Here is a 17,169-nt window from a genome sequence, read left to right as displayed (position 1 = left end):
TATATCTTTTATTTCAGAATTATTACCTAAAATTCTTAAAATACCATCCACTCATCAACCCACAATGGTTGAGAGAGTACACAGGCTAGGTTCTCCATATACAGACAGTAAGGGTAGAAATAGACCCAGGCCGATTATAGCGAAACTCTTAAATTATCAGGACAAAATTACCCTACTCCAACACTACCGCAGACAACAACCGATTATATTCAAAGGGGCTACAATTCTAATGTTCCAGGACTTTTCTGCTGATACAGCAGCAAAAAGACGGGAGCTCGCCCCTATCTGCTCTAAATTTATCCAAAAAGGATATCGAGCAATGATAATATATCCCCATAAACTTAAAGTTATAGCACAGGAAGAAACACACTGGTTTGAAGAAACTAGCGCGGCTGAAAATTTTTACAAAACACTTGACTCTTTAAATTAATAATAAAAACACAGGAGTGTAAGAAATATTAGAAATCATCAAATTAAAAAGAAATAATAATTTTTTTTATTTTTTTGTTGAAATGCAGGCTTTATGTAGGGAAGACTCCTGTCTATGGATAGACAGGGGTCAAGGGACTTCCTCCCCTCACGTGTGTGGTAAATGCAATAGAATTTTTTTTTTTTCTTTTTTTTTTTTTTTTTTTTTTTTTTTTTTTCTTTTTTTTTCCTTTTTCTCTTTATTATATGCTTTTGTGGTTAGGTCCCCCCTCCTCTCTTAGCTATATCTCTCACCCAAATGGGAAAAATAGGAAAATGTAAAATAGTGTCATGGAATGTGGGGGGGATCTCTACACCTATCAAACGCAAGGCGATCATTACACAACTATGCAAATTTCAAACTGATATTGGTTTCCTTCAAGAAACACACTTGTCAGCAGAGGAAACCTTAAAATTAAAAACTTCCTGGGTTAAAGAAGTATATTTTGCGGCTGGTGTTAAGAGAAAGAGGGGGGTAGCAATACTAATAGGTAAAAAAACCAAGGCGGAGGTTGTCCATTGTGTGGCCGACCCGGGGGGGAGATATGTCCTGTTGAAAATAAAGATCGCTAAAAAGCTTTATACACTCTGCAATACATATGGTCCAAACGTATTTGACCCAGAATACTGGAATGCTCTCCAATCGAAACTCTTATCCTACACAGAAGGCGCTTTAATCATTGGTGGCGATTTTAACATGGCACCTCAATGTCCAATAGATAGATTAAGACAAGACACTAAACGCCTGAAACAAAAAAGAGACAACTTAGAAACCAAGCTATATAAAAAAATCATGCACAACCTAGCCATATACGACATATGGAGAAACCAAAATCCAACCACTCATAGTTACACCTGCCTTTCGAAGGCCCATAAAACCATGTCTAGAATAGACATTTTTCTAATTGACGAGCGCATTCCGGTATCGAGGGCCAAAACGACAATTATGCCGATATTATTATCAGACCATGCACCTATCTCTCTTGAAATACATTTAGCAGATGCCCAGCCGTCTTCTTCACGCTTCTTCTTTCCCTACTATCTAACATCAGACCTAAAGTTTAAAAACTGGCTATCAAATAAATATAAAGAGTATGTACATTTTAATAGAGAACATCTTAACAACCCCGAAATATTCTGGGAAACGGCAAAAGCTGTAATGAGAGGGGAAATCATTGCCTATGGTGCTATGCTATTAAAAAAAACTAGGCTTAGGGAAAAAGAATCCTATAAATTTTTATTGAATTCCTATAATCAATACCTCTCTGATAAAACTCCCGTTAACTGGGCAAATTATCTACGAGCGAAAAATGAGAGAGATGCCTTTGTATTATCCCAAGAAACACAAAAAGAATTGAAAATTCAAACTAGAATGTACAGGTATGGCAACAAATCAGGCAGAATATTGGCTAAATTAATTAAAAATGAAAAAAAACAGTTAAACATAGATAAATTGCTACATAAAGGGGAACATGTTATCAAATCAGATGATGTTTTGATGATATTTTATGAATACTTTAAAGAACTGTACACCCCCAAAACTATTGAGGCAAATAAATCCGCTGAGTTCTGGAGTGAAATTGAACATCCCACATTGGCCCCAGAGGCTATCAATAATCTCAACGCCCCTATATCGGCGGAAGAAATTGAGAAAGTAATATCTAAGATGTCATCAAATAAAGCACCCGGTCCTGACGGCCTTCCCAGCGAATTCTATAAAATACTGCTCAGCGAAGTCACCCCACATATTTGTACTCTTTTTAACAGCTTCTTTATTGAGGGTAAATCTACCCCCCTCTCTTTTTCACAGTCTTATACAACATTAATACTGAAAGGCGATAAAGATCCAGCTTGCAAGGAATCGTACAGACCCATAGCCCTTCTCAATGTAGATTATAAAATTTTAACAGCAGTATTGGCGGCTAGACTACAAGGGGCCCTTGCAGAAATTATCCATCCAGACCAGTCAGGGTTTCTAAATAATAGAAATTCTGCCGCAAAAATTAGAGAGGTATTAGTCGTGACAGAATATTACAAGGCAATGTCGGATGTGAGTGGCGGGGGGGGAGGGCATACAGGACCTTGCTATTATCTCTATTGATGCAGAGAAAGCATTCGATTCAATTATTCATGAGCACATATACTCTTCACTTAAACACTTCGGTATTAAGGGTAAGTTTACTGATTTTATAATGAATCTCTATGCTCTACCTGCTACAAGATTGATAATTAATAATAACCTTTCCCCACCTATTCCCATAGGTAGAGGGACGCGTCAGGGCTGCCCTCTCTCCCCGCTTCTCTTTAACATTGCCATTGAACCCCTGGCAATTAAAATAAGACAATTTCTCGACGGGATTAGAATTCGTAAGCATGAAATCAAAATTGGGCTCTATGCAGACGATCTGCTTGTTTATATGACAAATACCAAATTAAATATCCCCAAACTTTTCTATATAATGGACTATTTTGGTTCCTTTTCAGGATATAAAGTTAACTATACAAAATCTGAAATATTTTGGCTTAGAAAGACGGAGAACTCGATAACAAATATACCACTACGTCAGGTTACAGACTCTCTTAAATATTTAGGAATTCATATCCCGCTTAATACTGAGGACCTCTATAAACTCAATATTCCCCCAGTCTTGAAAGTAATTAAAGAAAAACTTAAGAACTGGCACAATCTGCCAATATCATTATCTGGCCGAATAGCCTTATTTAAAATGGCCCTTCTCCCGAAATTACTCTATATCCTTCAAAATACATCTATACTACTGCTAGGGAAAGATATTCGTTCACTTAACACTGCACTTACAGAATTTTTATGGCAAGGAAAAAGAGCAAAAATATCTCTGAGGAAACTCTCAGTACCAAGGGAATCCGGGGGACTGGCCATGCCTGACATATGGCTATATAACCTCTCCTTTCTTGCACGTATAGTCACAGACTGGATCTCTCGTAACAATTACATTCTAAATAACGAATTAGAATCCAACGTCTGTTATCCATACTGTTTATCTGCATTGATTCATCTTGAAATAAAAGAAATCCCGACAGAAATCAAAAAACTTAAAACAATATATAATCCGCTTAAAGCTTGGCAAAAAATAACAAAGCTTCTTGCAATAAATAGCAAAACCTCTCCATATTTGCCGATAGTAGGGAACCCCAAATTTCAGGCAGGCATTTTTTCTGGTGTCTTTAAGAGATGGCATTACTCTGGTTTCACCAATGTTTATCAAATAATAGACAAAGAAAGACACTGTATTAAATCATTTCAAGAATTAAATATAGAATTTGGCTTATTAAATAAAGAGTTCTATGCATATCTGCAACTTAGGCACTTTGCGCTTGAATTAGTTAAGGAAAAAGGCTGGGACTGGAATATGGGTAAACTTGAAGATTGGTTAATATTAACTAGAAATGGACGTATGTCCATCACACCATGTTATTATTTCTTAAGCACAAACAAAGGTCTATCTGTCCTAATGCAACTGACTGCAAACTGGAATATACTAACTGCTTCGAGCAACTTAGAAGCAAAAACTCTCCAACTTTCACTCAAAAAGATCACCCAAAATGCACTTTCGGCTACGTGGAGAGAAGCCCATGTTAAATTCCTTCATAGGGCATATTTTACCCCCGAGATAGGCTACAGATGCGCCAACCTAAGCTTTAATAAATGTCCCAAATGCTCACACTTTGCAGCTAACTTTTTGCATATGATATGGCATTGCCCAAAAATCAGGACTCTATGGTATAAAATAGAATATTGGTTAAAAAATGTATTAAAGATAACCCCTCTTTCTCTGACACTATTTCAGATTATTTTTGGCTTAAGGGAAGAACCCGACAAACAAAATAATGAAAAGGTTGTAATTTCCACTATTTTGGCCACAAGATATTTAATTTGTAAAAAATGGAAGACCCGGTCAATCCCCTCTCTTTCTGAAGTAAAAAACTGTTTAAAAAAACAGTGTATCTTAGAACAAAGGGACACAAATATTGATAATGAACAAGATGTTAAAAGATTTTTCAATAACTGGGCAGTCTTTTTAAAAATATTTTCTCCCACAGAAATAAATCATATAATTTTTCCTTTTCAAAACACGGAAATAGTCCTGCTAGGGAACTGGTAGATAAGAATTTCTTTACAAGAATGGAGAAAGGGAGAGAGGGGGAAAGGAAGGGAGAAGGGGGGGAAGGGGGAAGGGAAGGGGAAAAGAAAGAAATATTTTTTTTTTTTTTTTTTTATTTTTTTTTTTTTTGATTATTTTCTTTTCTTTTCATCACACGTGGGGGGGGGGAGAAATGGGATGGGGCTGGAAAAACAAATAAAACCCCAAGACACTTTTCATAGATAACTACATAAGATATAACAATGCTATGAATGGCAAGTAATTTACCTCTTTGAGACTAAATAGACCAGACACAACTAATACAAGGTCACTGCTCTATTCCATGACTTCATAGTCTTTGTATTTTCCGCCTCTTTCTTTTTTTTTTCTCTTTGTGATCTAGATGAACAATAAGTGTACTATTTTTGATTTGCATTAATTATATTTTTGTTCCAGATACTTCTAAGGATAAATATATAAGAAATATGAAGTATAATTGATATAGCTTTAAATTTACAAGCTATGTAAAAATTAATCTAATTTTGCTTTTCCTTTCGTATGCCTATATTGATATATTGTGTCTCAACGGTCTTATATCTTATTCCTTTCTCTTGTTTTTTGTACAAAATAGTAAATGTATGATATTTGATTTATGTAAATTGTTTTGGTTTATAAAATAAAAAAAAAAAAAAAAAAAAATTGCATGCTCTAGTCTATCTGAATCACGAAAGAAAAAATTTGGGTTCAGTGTCCCTTTAAGTTGTTGTCCTGGAAAGTTCTCTTTCTACTGGCTATTGCTTCGGCACACAGAGTATCTGAGATTGCCGCCTTGCAATGTGAGTCTCCTTATCTGGTTTTCCATTCGGATAAGGCTATCCTACGGACTAAGTTAGGGTTTCTCCCTAAAGTCGTGTTAGACCCCCAACATCAAGAGATTGTGGTCCCTTCTTTGTGTCCTAATCCTTCCTCTTCGAAGGAACGTTTACTTCATAATCTGGACGTGGTTCGTGCCTTGAAGTTTTATCTTCAAGCTACTAAGGATTTTAGACAAGTTTCTTCCTTATTTGTGGCATATTCTGGGAATTGTGAGGGCCAGAAGGTCTCTTAGACTTCTTTATACATTTGGTTGAGGAGGTCTATAATCTGCTTAGCCTATGAGACAGTGGGACATAGACCTCCTCAGAGAATTACGGCTCATTCTACTAGAGCAGTGGCTTCCTCTTGGGCCTTTAAGAACGAGGCCTCTATGGATCAGATTTGTAAGGTGGCCATCTGGTCCTCCACACTTTATCTAAATTTTACAAGTTTGATGTTTTTGCTTCAGCTGAAAAGCAGCCTTCGGGAGAGAGGTTTTGCAGGCTGTGGTGCCCTCAGATTAGGGTCCGCCTCTCTTTTTTTTCCCCTCCCGTTTTCTTTCAGTGTCCTCTAGAGCTTGGGTATAAGTTTCCCTACAGTAAGGAATGAAGCCGTGGACTCTCCTTGTACAAAAGGAAATGAAATTATCAGGTAAGCATAATTTTAAATTTTTTTCTGAAGGGACCCGCAGGCGGCAGATATATCTGTTTTCTCTCTTTGCGTGTACAAATTAGTAAAAGCGTAATATGGGCTAAATATTGCAGTTATGCTTTAATAAAGATAAATGTGTTTTAATATGTACATTACATGTAATTACTTGCTATAAAGCCAATATTGCAGTATTAATTTTCATGGTTTATGATATTTTTGTAAAGTTTTTTTTTTTTGTTTTGTTTTTTTTTTTTTTGTTTTTTTTAACAATAATCATTTATGCCTGCACTTTCATTTCAAGATGTGTTTCTCTTGAAAATAGTGTTATCCTAGTTTTTACTGCCCTCAGGTGGCAGTTTTATGTAACTTCAGGTTCCACCTTGTATTTAATTTATGATGGGGTGAACTATCTTTTTCTCTCATTCTGATACTGCATATTCAGTCTGATTATAAATTTCTGTTCAGTCTGGACAGTAATAACTTCAAGATTAGTTATATTTTAATGCTTTTGTTTTCATCTGTATGCATTTTAGAACTGTCTAAGCTTAAGATGATGCTTCTGATTCTCATAAGCTTGAGATTGGATGTTAGGGGTTTATAGCATTTTATTTTTTCCCCCATCTTTCCAAGTAGATATTTTTTATAAATATTATGTATACTTCTTTATCTTTTGTCTGCATTGTATCTTAAATATATTTGTTAGGGATTATTACATTTTATATGTTTAATCCTTTTCCGTTCACAGTGTATATGGAATTGTGTTATAAGCCTTATGTCTGCTTATATATTCTCTACTGTGCATATTATTATATGTTTTGAGGGATTATTAGCATTTTCATGACTATTGCTAGTTTTCTGCAGTGATAAATGATGATAATTTTTTATTGATCCTTTTTGTTATGAGTCATATATAATATAACTTAATGTTCTACTTGTACAGAGGCTTTCCTTCTTGGCTCTGGGGCTCCATGTCTATACTAATGTCTGTGACATGTATGTTCTCCTATCTTGTGTATAGGGGATTCATTTTTTGTTACACATTTTCATGTATCATTTTTATCAGAACGCTATTATATTTAATTCTATATCTGTATTATAGGAATACTTATTTTTATTTTTCTCACATTGAGGTGATATTGTTAGCATATGTAATACGGGATGTTTAATGTATCATCCTCTAATTTATTTTCCTGTTTTTATTATAGGAATTTTGTATTATATTTCCCCTCATGAATTGAGGAGCTTTTTGCTCTTACTGTACCCTTCATTGTCCTTTTGACACTTATCAATTTTGTGTGTCTACTTCCTTATTAGATTATTTTTTAGTTAACCTATTTTGATGATTAGATACTTTTTTAGATATATAAAAATTCACACTGGAATGAAACTTAGAAAAATGTAATCTCACATGTTGACATGTTTTTCATTGGGGCCGGAGATGTATTCAGTTATCTCTTCGAACTTTTCTACAGTATTATTTTTATCTGATGCATGGCATTTTGTAATCTGTTACAATAATCCATTCTAAGACAGTTTTTTCAGGACGTGTTGGTCTTGACAGTCTGTTTCCTTAAGATGTGCTACCATCTGGTGGCCGTTCTCTGTATATGAATGATCAATGCATTTCTTTTCTATTATGTACATAATTTTTATTTTAGGGATTTGCTTATGCTCAGTGGAAAGTCACTGAGATTCTCTTGGTAAACCATTCCCCATTGGAGCATGACGTTCTCCTATGGCAGAGTGGGGGATTCTTGTCCATGAATTTTATAATTATACATTTATACATTTTTCTCCTGGATCTCTGTATTTTTATTTACACCAGCTGTACTGGCTCTACCGCTTGGTAATCGGTAGGTTTGCAGTTTGGTTCCTGCTGCAGTTACTTGCACCTTGAATGTGTGCTCGCAAGCGGTTTTAAACTATACTTTTTATATAGGAAGTGCTCCTATAGTTTGATGGTTCTAATATCTGTTTAAGACCCAGAATGTTCTGGGTTTGAATTCCAGTGGGCCTATTTATTCTCAAGGGATTGGAGTCCTCTCTGACCTATTTCTGAGGTTAGTTTTGACATTTCTTTGAGAGATTTCGGTTCTGGTGACTCTCTCAGGATCTCTTGTCCCACGGCGCATGCTTCTTGCAATTATGGGTCCTGTTGCTAGCCTCTCTGGCTAAGGAACAGTTTGAGGTTCCTTAATAGCATAATGCTGCTGAGAGAACAGTTTGGGGTTCCTTAATAGCATAATGCTGCTGAGAGAACACCTTAAGACTCAGAGTTCCGGAAACCTGTGACCATCTCTTGGTTACAGGTCCAACTTTGTATGTTCTCCAAAAACATTTTTGGAGATTATCTGTGCAGACAGATTTTTGCCCGGTAGTAAGTTTTTGTGCTTAGTGGGCTCTTCATCTGGCGGTATTCTCGATGTTCCTCCGTGGAAACGCTCTCAGGTGATGAGTCCTGGAGTTGGCTTTGATGATTTTCGTTTAAACGCCAAGCTAACTGTTTCATATCCAGATTGAGAGATCCTCAGGCAACTATGGTCTATGCTTTAGCTGTTACATAGGACTTTGGTTTCCTTTCAGGATTCTCTGCTGGCTCTCTTTCTCGGACACAGTTCATGTTCTTCTGGAGCATGTTTTTGGGGTTTTTTTTGCTTCAGTTTGGTCATCGCAGAAGTTGGTTTTGGATCAGGTAGAGGTGTCGTCCTTTCCTCAGTGGAAATTGCCTCTGAGGTAGGACCTTCTATCAGGGTTTTTTTCCTACTTCCAAATCTAGTTTTCTGATGCTGACTACTTGGAGATTATCTGCCTAGTCTTGTTTAGAAAAGGTCTATGATTCAGCAAGTATCTCGCTAAAAAATGTTTTCCGTAAGTATAGAGTATATAGTTTTTCTGGTGTGTATCTCGAGTTTTTTCGGGTTCCTTTCATTTTGTCCTTCAGGAGGGCCTGGAGAAAGGTTTGTCAGTCAGTACTCTGAAGGGTCAGATTTCTGACTGTCTATTCTTTTGCACACGTCTGGCAGATTTACCAGATGTTCAAGCTTTTGTTCAGGCCCTGGTCAGAATCAGGCCTGTGTTTGAACCTGTTGCTCCTCCTTGGAGCCTTAACCTAGTTCTTAAAATTTTACAGCAGGCTCCGTTTGAGCCAATGCGTGTTCTTGATATAAAGTTGTTATCTTGGAAAGGTTTGTTTCCCCTTGCTATTTCTTACGCTCGTAGAGTTTGAGCTTTCTGCTCTGCAGTGTGATTCCCCGTACCTTATTTTTCATGAAGATAAGGTGGTCCTTCGTACTAATTTGGTTTCTCCCTAAAGTCGTGTCGGATCGAAATATTAATCAGGAAATTATTGTTCCTTTTTGTCCTAATCCTGCTCCTCATAAGGAACGTCTTTTGCATAACTTGGATGTTGTACGTCCAAGATTTTATCTACCAGTTACTAAATATTTTCGGCTATCCTCTGCCCTGTTTGTTGCTTTCTCTGGAAAGCGTAAGGGTCAGAAGGCCTCTTCTACTATTCTTTTCCTCTGGTTAAGAAGTATGATTCATTTAGCTTATGAGACTGCTGGGCAGCAGCCTCCTGAGAGATTTACGGCTCATTCCACTAGGGCTGTCTCCTCATCTTGGGCTTTCAAGAATGAAGCTTCTATGGAACAGATTTGCAAGGCGGCAAAATGGGCCTCTTTGCATACCTTTTCAAATTTCTACAATGTTTTGGGGGAGATTCTACAAGCGGTGGTGCCTTCTGTCGCAGTTCATTCCATGTCCTCTGGCTTGGGTATTGGTTCCCACTAGTAATTGGAATAATGTCGTGGACTCTCCATGCCATAGGAAAGAAAACAAAATTTATGCTTACCTGATAAATTTCTTTCTTTTCCGGGCATGGAGAGTCCACAACCCGGCCCTCTTTTTTTTTAAATTATAATTTGGCAGTTTGTTTGAGTAAACCTCAGACACCTTTTTTCACCCTTGTGTTTCTACTTTTTCCATTTTCCTTCAGGCTGAATTACTGGGGATTATGGGTAAGGGAATTTACACTTAACAGCTTTGCTGGGGTGCTCTTTGCCTCCTCCTGCTGGCCAAGAGTTGAATATCCCACTAGTAATTGGAATGATGTTGTGGACTTTCCATGCCCGGAAAGAAAGACATTCATCAGGTAAGCATAAATTATTATTTTTTTAATTTTATAATGGCTAAGATCTGAATGGGAAATTAGCCAGAAAATTGTAAATGAAGCAAATCATAGAGGGTATTAGCTTATTTATATATCATGCTAAGTCAGAGAGGAAAAAGCCTGCATCATTGCGCATCCAGGATTGTGGTTGTTAGCCAGGTGCATGGCTCCATTGTGGTTTGCTTTCGAAACTCCTTCATTTCTCTTTATAGCAAGCTGGCAAATTTCAGCAGAATAACTTTTGCTATCTCGACCACAAGAGAGAACATTCTGTCAATCATACTGTGCAGAACTAAGCTATCTGAATAGTGGATTGATCCAATGGTGGCTTAAAGATGTGCCACCAAAATGGCCGCCAGCCCCTCACAAGCATGGATGCCTTTATCTTCAAGCGTAATGCCCAGTCTCCACTTAGTTCTCTTTCCCATCTACAACTCTTTGGGTACTCCACTTGGTCCCAAAATTCCCCACCTAACCAGCAGGGCAGAAGATGTGGACGACAACTCCATCACGCTGCTTAATTCTAAGGGGCCTATTTATCAAGCTCAGTATGGAGCTTGAAGGCTCGCCAGAAACACCAATTATGAAGCAGCTGTCTAAAGACCGCTGCTTCATAACCTTTCCGCCTGCTCCGAGGAGGCGGACAGACATCTTGGGAAATCAACCCGATCGAATACGATCGGGTTGATTGACACCCCCTGCTAGCGGCCGATTGGCCGCAAATCTGCAGGGCGCAGCGTTGTACCAGCAGTTAACAAGAGCTGCCGGTGCAATGCGGAGAGCGTATTGCTCTCCGCGTTCAGCGATGTCTGTCAGACATGATCCGCTGATCGGATCATGTCGGACAGAGGGTTGATAAATCGGCCCCTAAGCCTGTTGCATTGCCCTCTGGTGGTGGGGGGAGGTAAGATGTCTCTTCTCCAATGGTTATGGTCAGCCTGACTGCCAAGGAAAGTGGTTTGGGCTGTTTCATACTACAAGAGAAGTAGACCAAAGCTCCTTGATGCTGACGCTTTCACTTTCCCCGCCCACTGGAAGTTAATATTTAATTTTTACATAAAATATTTTTACCTAAAGAATTTGAATACGGGGCAAATTACAAAGTTTAATGTTTACCAGCTTGCATACACAAATACAAGTTTTTATATGTTTTTTAAATACATATACATGCTTTTACACAGTTGTCATGTCTATGGCTGTTTTCTATAGGTGTCCAATACACATATTCATGAATCGTTGCTTATTTTCATATTTATTGAAAAACAATGCAGCATATAGCTTGATGTATATTAAAACAAAATACACATGCGCTCAAGCTGCATATCTTTTTAATTCTTGCTAGATAGGCATTGTGAAAAGAACAGGAATTATTTGGGTCACAGGGCTGTTAAGAGTTCTCTTATATGTGCAAAACTATTTTGATAGGGATTTTGTTGATGGTTTTTTTTTCCCATTATTATTTTTATTTACAATCAACATAGGGGTCTTTATACGGCATTGTCAAGCAGCAAAACAAGTACATCTTAACAGAATACGGTTAGTAACAAAAAAATAAATAAATAAAACAAGAGAACACAGTAAATTTACATAATGTAATAATATTTTGTTAAATCAGTATTTATGGGTAAACTGTTCAATACACATAACAAGAATAAAACGGTCTTCCTTATGAGCCCAATGTTGACCTTTTCTTGAAATAAAATAACCCCCCAAAAAAAAAGAAAGTGAAAGAAAAAAAAATATATATATATGTATAATAATAATGAAAAAAAATAAAAGGGAGAAAGGCATTTGTGATATAGTGAAAACGTCCCCCTGACCGCCCCACTACCTCCCCACACTTAAAGCCTCTGAACTATCTTATCCTATCTTTTTAATTCTTGCTAGATAGGCATTGCAAAAAGAACAGGAATTATTTGGGTCACAGGGCTGTCAAGAGTTCTCGCATATGTGCAAAACTATTTTGATAGTGATTTTGTTGATGTATTGATTTAAATTCTGCCATATAATTTAATATGACAGATTTTATATGAGACCTCCACAACTCCAGGGTTTTATCCGAACAGATATTTTTGGTAACCAACAACATCTCACATTTGTTCGTTGGTCGGTCATAGAATGCTAGGGTCTTTTTTTTTTTATTATTATAATCCAGACGAATATTACACTGATTCTCACATATCAGTCTGTCAAGTTGAAATGCAGTCTGTTCTCAGAAGTCCCCTATACTATTCAATCTAAGATCAGGAATGACCAAAGAGGTACTCCCTACAGGATCATGATAATTTTCACATGTATAGCTTGTATTAGAGAATGAATGGAAAGGATTGAATTGTTCAGTTATAATTTACATTGTAGGGCAGGCATTTTCTATCATGCAAAAAGAAGAGGATGAATTAAATAATAAAGGGACATGAAACACTTTCAGATTGTAATGTAAATGTTTAGTTATGCATAGTAAAAAAAACAACTAATATATTATTTGTATTTATTTTGCCCCATTTTTCTGTAATTTTATAATTATGGGGTTTCCATTTATGAGAACTGGAAGTGCACTGCAGATATGTAAATCCTAACCCTGACACATTTATCCTTAACTGGCCTCAGTGGGTGTGATAACATAAGTTACTACAATACATGTTTTGCTAACAAAACAAGTAAAGCAAGTGGGAAAAGGAGTTTGATCATTGAAAAAACTGTGCTTAAAAAATTGTTCACACTTGAAAGAAATGTGAATTAAAGGACCATTAAAGTCAAAAGTTTCATGATTCAGGTATTGCAATCAATTAAAAAAAACCTTTCCAATATACTTCTGTTATCAAAATGTGCACATTCTTTTATGGACACTTTTGTGAGGCTCCTACTGAGCATGTGCAAAAGTGCACAATATATACGTATATGCATTTTGTGATTGGCTGATGGCTGTCACATGATTGTTTATTTCAATATGCTTGTATTAACAAAAAATGCTTCTAGTAAACATGTCACAGTAACATCTGCACATTTGCTGTGTGTGGCTCATGCGCCAGCATTCAACATCTCATCTATTTAGAGAGTCAGTAGGGATAAAACATAATTGAGTGATCACTGACTAGCTGGCTGAGCAGACAGTCTTTGAATAAGCGTGCAAGGGGTATCACAGCATATGTGTGTATGCCACTAAAACAGTGATACTAGAAACCTTTTTGATAATGGAAGTATAAAAAATGATCATTCAAAACTTAAATGTGATTATGTACAGTTTTGATGAATGTCCCTTTAAGTACAAATATGCTGAGGACTAAATAATGTAGTGAGGAGAAAAAAGAAACTTGTAGTGAGGAAAAAAGAAACTGAGTCCCAGTATGTTGTAGATCCAAAGGTTTATTGGAGCAGAGCGTGTAATGGGCAGTAAGGTGCTCCCTAATGCCTGACGCGTTTCGCACATGCGTACATGCGCTTCATCAGAGACCTAAATAAGCCTATGTTTAAGGAATATAAGGCTAAATGAGTCTCATCTGCCATCAGACTCTGAATCTTTAGTGTCACATATCCCAAGCTGGGGAGAATGTAACTGAAAGGCAACTTTTGCTGTCTGTTTTCCGGGCTGAATTGTTTGGGAAGTTTTTACCTAACTCAATGAAACTGAAATATAGTATAAATCTTATTTTAAATAAAATATTTTACTTTTTTTTTCTGTTACAGTAACAAATGCTTATAATGACTCTCTAATATATAACCCTGAAGAGCTGAAGATGTTTTTCAGTATTCGGGAACCTATAGCAAACCGAGTTTTTTCAAGTAGTCGTCAACGAGGGTTTACTTCAAAGTAAGTGTCTAACAGTTTTTGGTTCTTTTTTTTATTCTTTGTAATTTGTCCTAATTGTACTCCGGGTTTAATTGCTATTGTTTTGCTGATGTTAAACACATAGGGCTAGGTTACAAGTGGAGAGCTAATTTATCTCATGTCCACAAATGGGCAAATCTGCCATTACAAGCTTGCGTTAGCAATTAGCGCTTATAAAATTACCCAGAGATTAGATTTTTTTTTTTTAACTAGCACTGTCTTGCTGTATAAAATCTATAAAATGCGCTCCGATAAGAAGTTTAGAAACAGGCAGAAATTTACAGGTTTAAAGGTTATCAAGCACATTAATAAAGCAATTTTAGTTGTGCAACGCTGGGTAATGGGTAGTAAAGGTATTATCTATCTTTTCAAACAAAAATTTTGGAGTAGACTCTGCCTGTTTTATTTTTAATTTTACTGGATGGATCAGCTTGTAATCATGTGTTTTTATTCCTATCTTGATAAATAATTTGAGGCTAGAAACATTACTTAAAGGGACAGTGTGTACTGTAAACTAGTTTTTCCTTTAATATATTTCCAGTGACTTGCTATACCAGTTGCAGAGTATTAAATATGCTCTGTGAAACCCCAACTTATTAAAATGTACTGAACTTGCAGAGAGAACAGATATAATTGTTTCACTTAGTGATAACAATTAAAAAAAAAATAACATTTTAGTACCTATCTCTACTGGTGGATCTTATTTACATAGTTTTTCTGCACCCATTACTGCAACATAAAAATTCAGTACAGGTGGCAGATTCAATGGGCAAAATCAGATATTTCAAATGACAAAATAAAGGTATATTTGATGGGTCACTGAGATGATATCACTTTAAGTTAACTGTTAAGTTAGCATTTGTTTACTTGCAAAGCAATCTGACTTAGTGATGCACCTTCCTAGCCTGAACCATTTTTACTTTCTACCACATTATCTTGCAAATGAAGAAACTGATAATGGGTTTTCCATTGAATGTGACATAGTTCGATTGGAAACATTTGATTCAGCACTAATGTTACCTTCTTCTGATTACCAGTTTGGTTTGTCTTATTTTCCAGGGTGTGTGTCAGATCCCGTTGCTGGGATGCTTGCATGGTGGTTGACGGGGGCACATCCTTTGAGTTTAATGACGGAGCATTAACCACAATAACTATGGATGCTGAAGATGCACTCTGCACAGTATTGTTGAATGAATGAGGGCACAAACTAAAGAAACTACTTGAATAGATCTTCTGCTGCAGAAAAGCACTTATGCCGACAGACAATGCATTTATATTTTTGATAGAAAATCTTTGGAGACTAAAACAAAGTGAAGAGGACATTTTGCTCTTAATTTGTTCATTCCTTAGGTTTGCAACCTTACTAAAGCTTGACTAAAAAAAAGCAATGATCCTTTATCATCTGAAAGAACTTCTGTTGTGAAATGCTTTTTCTGCAATTTATAAAGAAAACACATTGTGAAGTCTGTTAACAGAAAGCATTATTCAACAAAATCTAAACTGTGAAGTTACAATTGGTGTGAAAACCGTATCTTAGGAAACTGTAAAGAAGTTCAGATTGTTACTAAGCCATGCTCATGCCAACTCTGATCAACTGCTGTTAACGTGTAAAGGACTGCTGTGTACAAAACTAAACCGTATTGCAAGAGAGGGATGTATTGGGATATTACTGTTTAGTTACATTTTGTATTTCTCTGAAAACTGTAAGATATCTTTTGGAGCAGTTGTTAACAACCTATTTTCCTGCTGCCTTTTCCTGAATATAGTTTAAAATTATATATTTAAAAAAGAATGATTACTTTTTTTAACTGGTCCAATTATTTGATAAGTGTATTTTTTTATTCATATACATAAATTAATCTGTTAATGAATTCCTTAAGTGCAAAGCTGGTCTCAGATATACCTAATGTTCTTTGCACTACTCTGGTTTACATTTCCTAGGGGAATAAATGACAAGGGGCGTGTGGTACTTTTGTCACCTACATGAATTGCTGGTTGTGACACTGTGTGGTGACAGTGTATAGTGCTTGATGTTCTATGATATGAGGAAGTTCCTAGAGGCATGACTTTAGTTTAAAGAGTAGAAGCTGCCCTTTTACACAAGGGATTGCATGTCCCTCTATCCCTTGGTTTCTCAACAGCTGGGCTACAGCCCAGTACTGGGCCGTGTCCTAGCATGCTGCACACATAAGGAATACCGGCAGGCCTGTCAGAGTGCCATTGCACATATACATGTGCGCATGTAGCAGCAGAACAGTGTAAGGACAGCGTGGGACAAGAAGCAGATGGGACTGAACCTGTAAACTGCAAGTAGGTGAAACCAATCCACTGAAACCAAGTAACCCAATAAGACCAATGCATCCTGGACATGTCCGGCCATAATTTACTGGGCCTTGAGGTCACATGGGTTGAAAAACAAAGCTCTTTACAGCTTGTGAATATGGTAAACACATTGATCACGTACAACACTAAAAAACACTTTAATGAGGAAAAAGGGCCCTATGTTACTATTGGTACCACTTATGGGAGTAATTGACCCCTTGTATGAAAGACAAGAAAAGTCTCCTTAGGGTGCAGGTGATCTCAGTGCCACTAGACACAAAAAGCATAATTATGGAGAAGAGATAAAGATATTAGAGCCACTATCTCCCCTTATTTACTCAAATGTGCATGGGATATCTCAGTTGAGAGGAGAATTCCCTCTATTGTAAGAAGGGTAATTTCTATCTGGTATGGAGATGCTTACTATAGTCGTGACAATCACATGCATCATGTCACTTGGGAGTTTGTGTGTGCGTATATATATATATATATATATATATATATATTTCTCTTGTTAAGTGTGTTCAGTCCACGGGTCATCCATTACTTATGGGATATATTCTCCTTCCCAACAGGAAGTTGCAAGAGGATCACCCAAGCAGAGCTGCTATATAGCTCCTCCCCTCACATGTCATATCCAGTCATTCTCTTGCAACCCTCAACAAAGAAGGAGGTCACGAGAGGAGTTGGAGTTTTTACTTAATTGTTCTTCAATCAAAAGTTTGTTATTTTAAATGGCACCGGAGTGTGCTGTT

At 36.7% G+C, this 17,169-nt stretch overlaps 1 protein-coding gene across 4 annotated transcripts in view; it reads left to right on the top strand.

The window, feature by feature from the left end:
• NADK2 (NAD kinase 2, mitochondrial) overlaps window positions 1-15,884 on the top strand; it is a 329,344-nt gene extending 313,460 nt beyond the window's left edge. For all 4 annotated transcript variants that reach the window (XM_053701210.1, XM_053701209.1, XM_053701211.1 and 1 more), the window contains 2 exons: window positions 13,951-14,074; window positions 15,152-15,884. In XM_053701210.1, the coding sequence (XP_053557185.1) occupies window positions 13,951-14,074; window positions 15,152-15,290 (263 nt within the window). In that variant the 3' untranslated portion in view covers window positions 15,291-15,884. The remainder of the gene's footprint in view (window positions 1-13,950; window positions 14,075-15,151) is intronic.
• Window positions 15,885-17,169: the final 1,285 nt, after the last annotated feature.

The sequence above is a fragment of the Bombina bombina genome, chromosome 2, assembly GCF_027579735.1.
Source record: "Bombina bombina isolate aBomBom1 chromosome 2, aBomBom1.pri, whole genome shotgun sequence".
NCBI lineage: Eukaryota > Metazoa > Chordata > Amphibia > Anura > Bombinatoridae > Bombina > Bombina bombina.
This window is presented reverse-complemented; position numbering and strand designations above follow the sequence as displayed.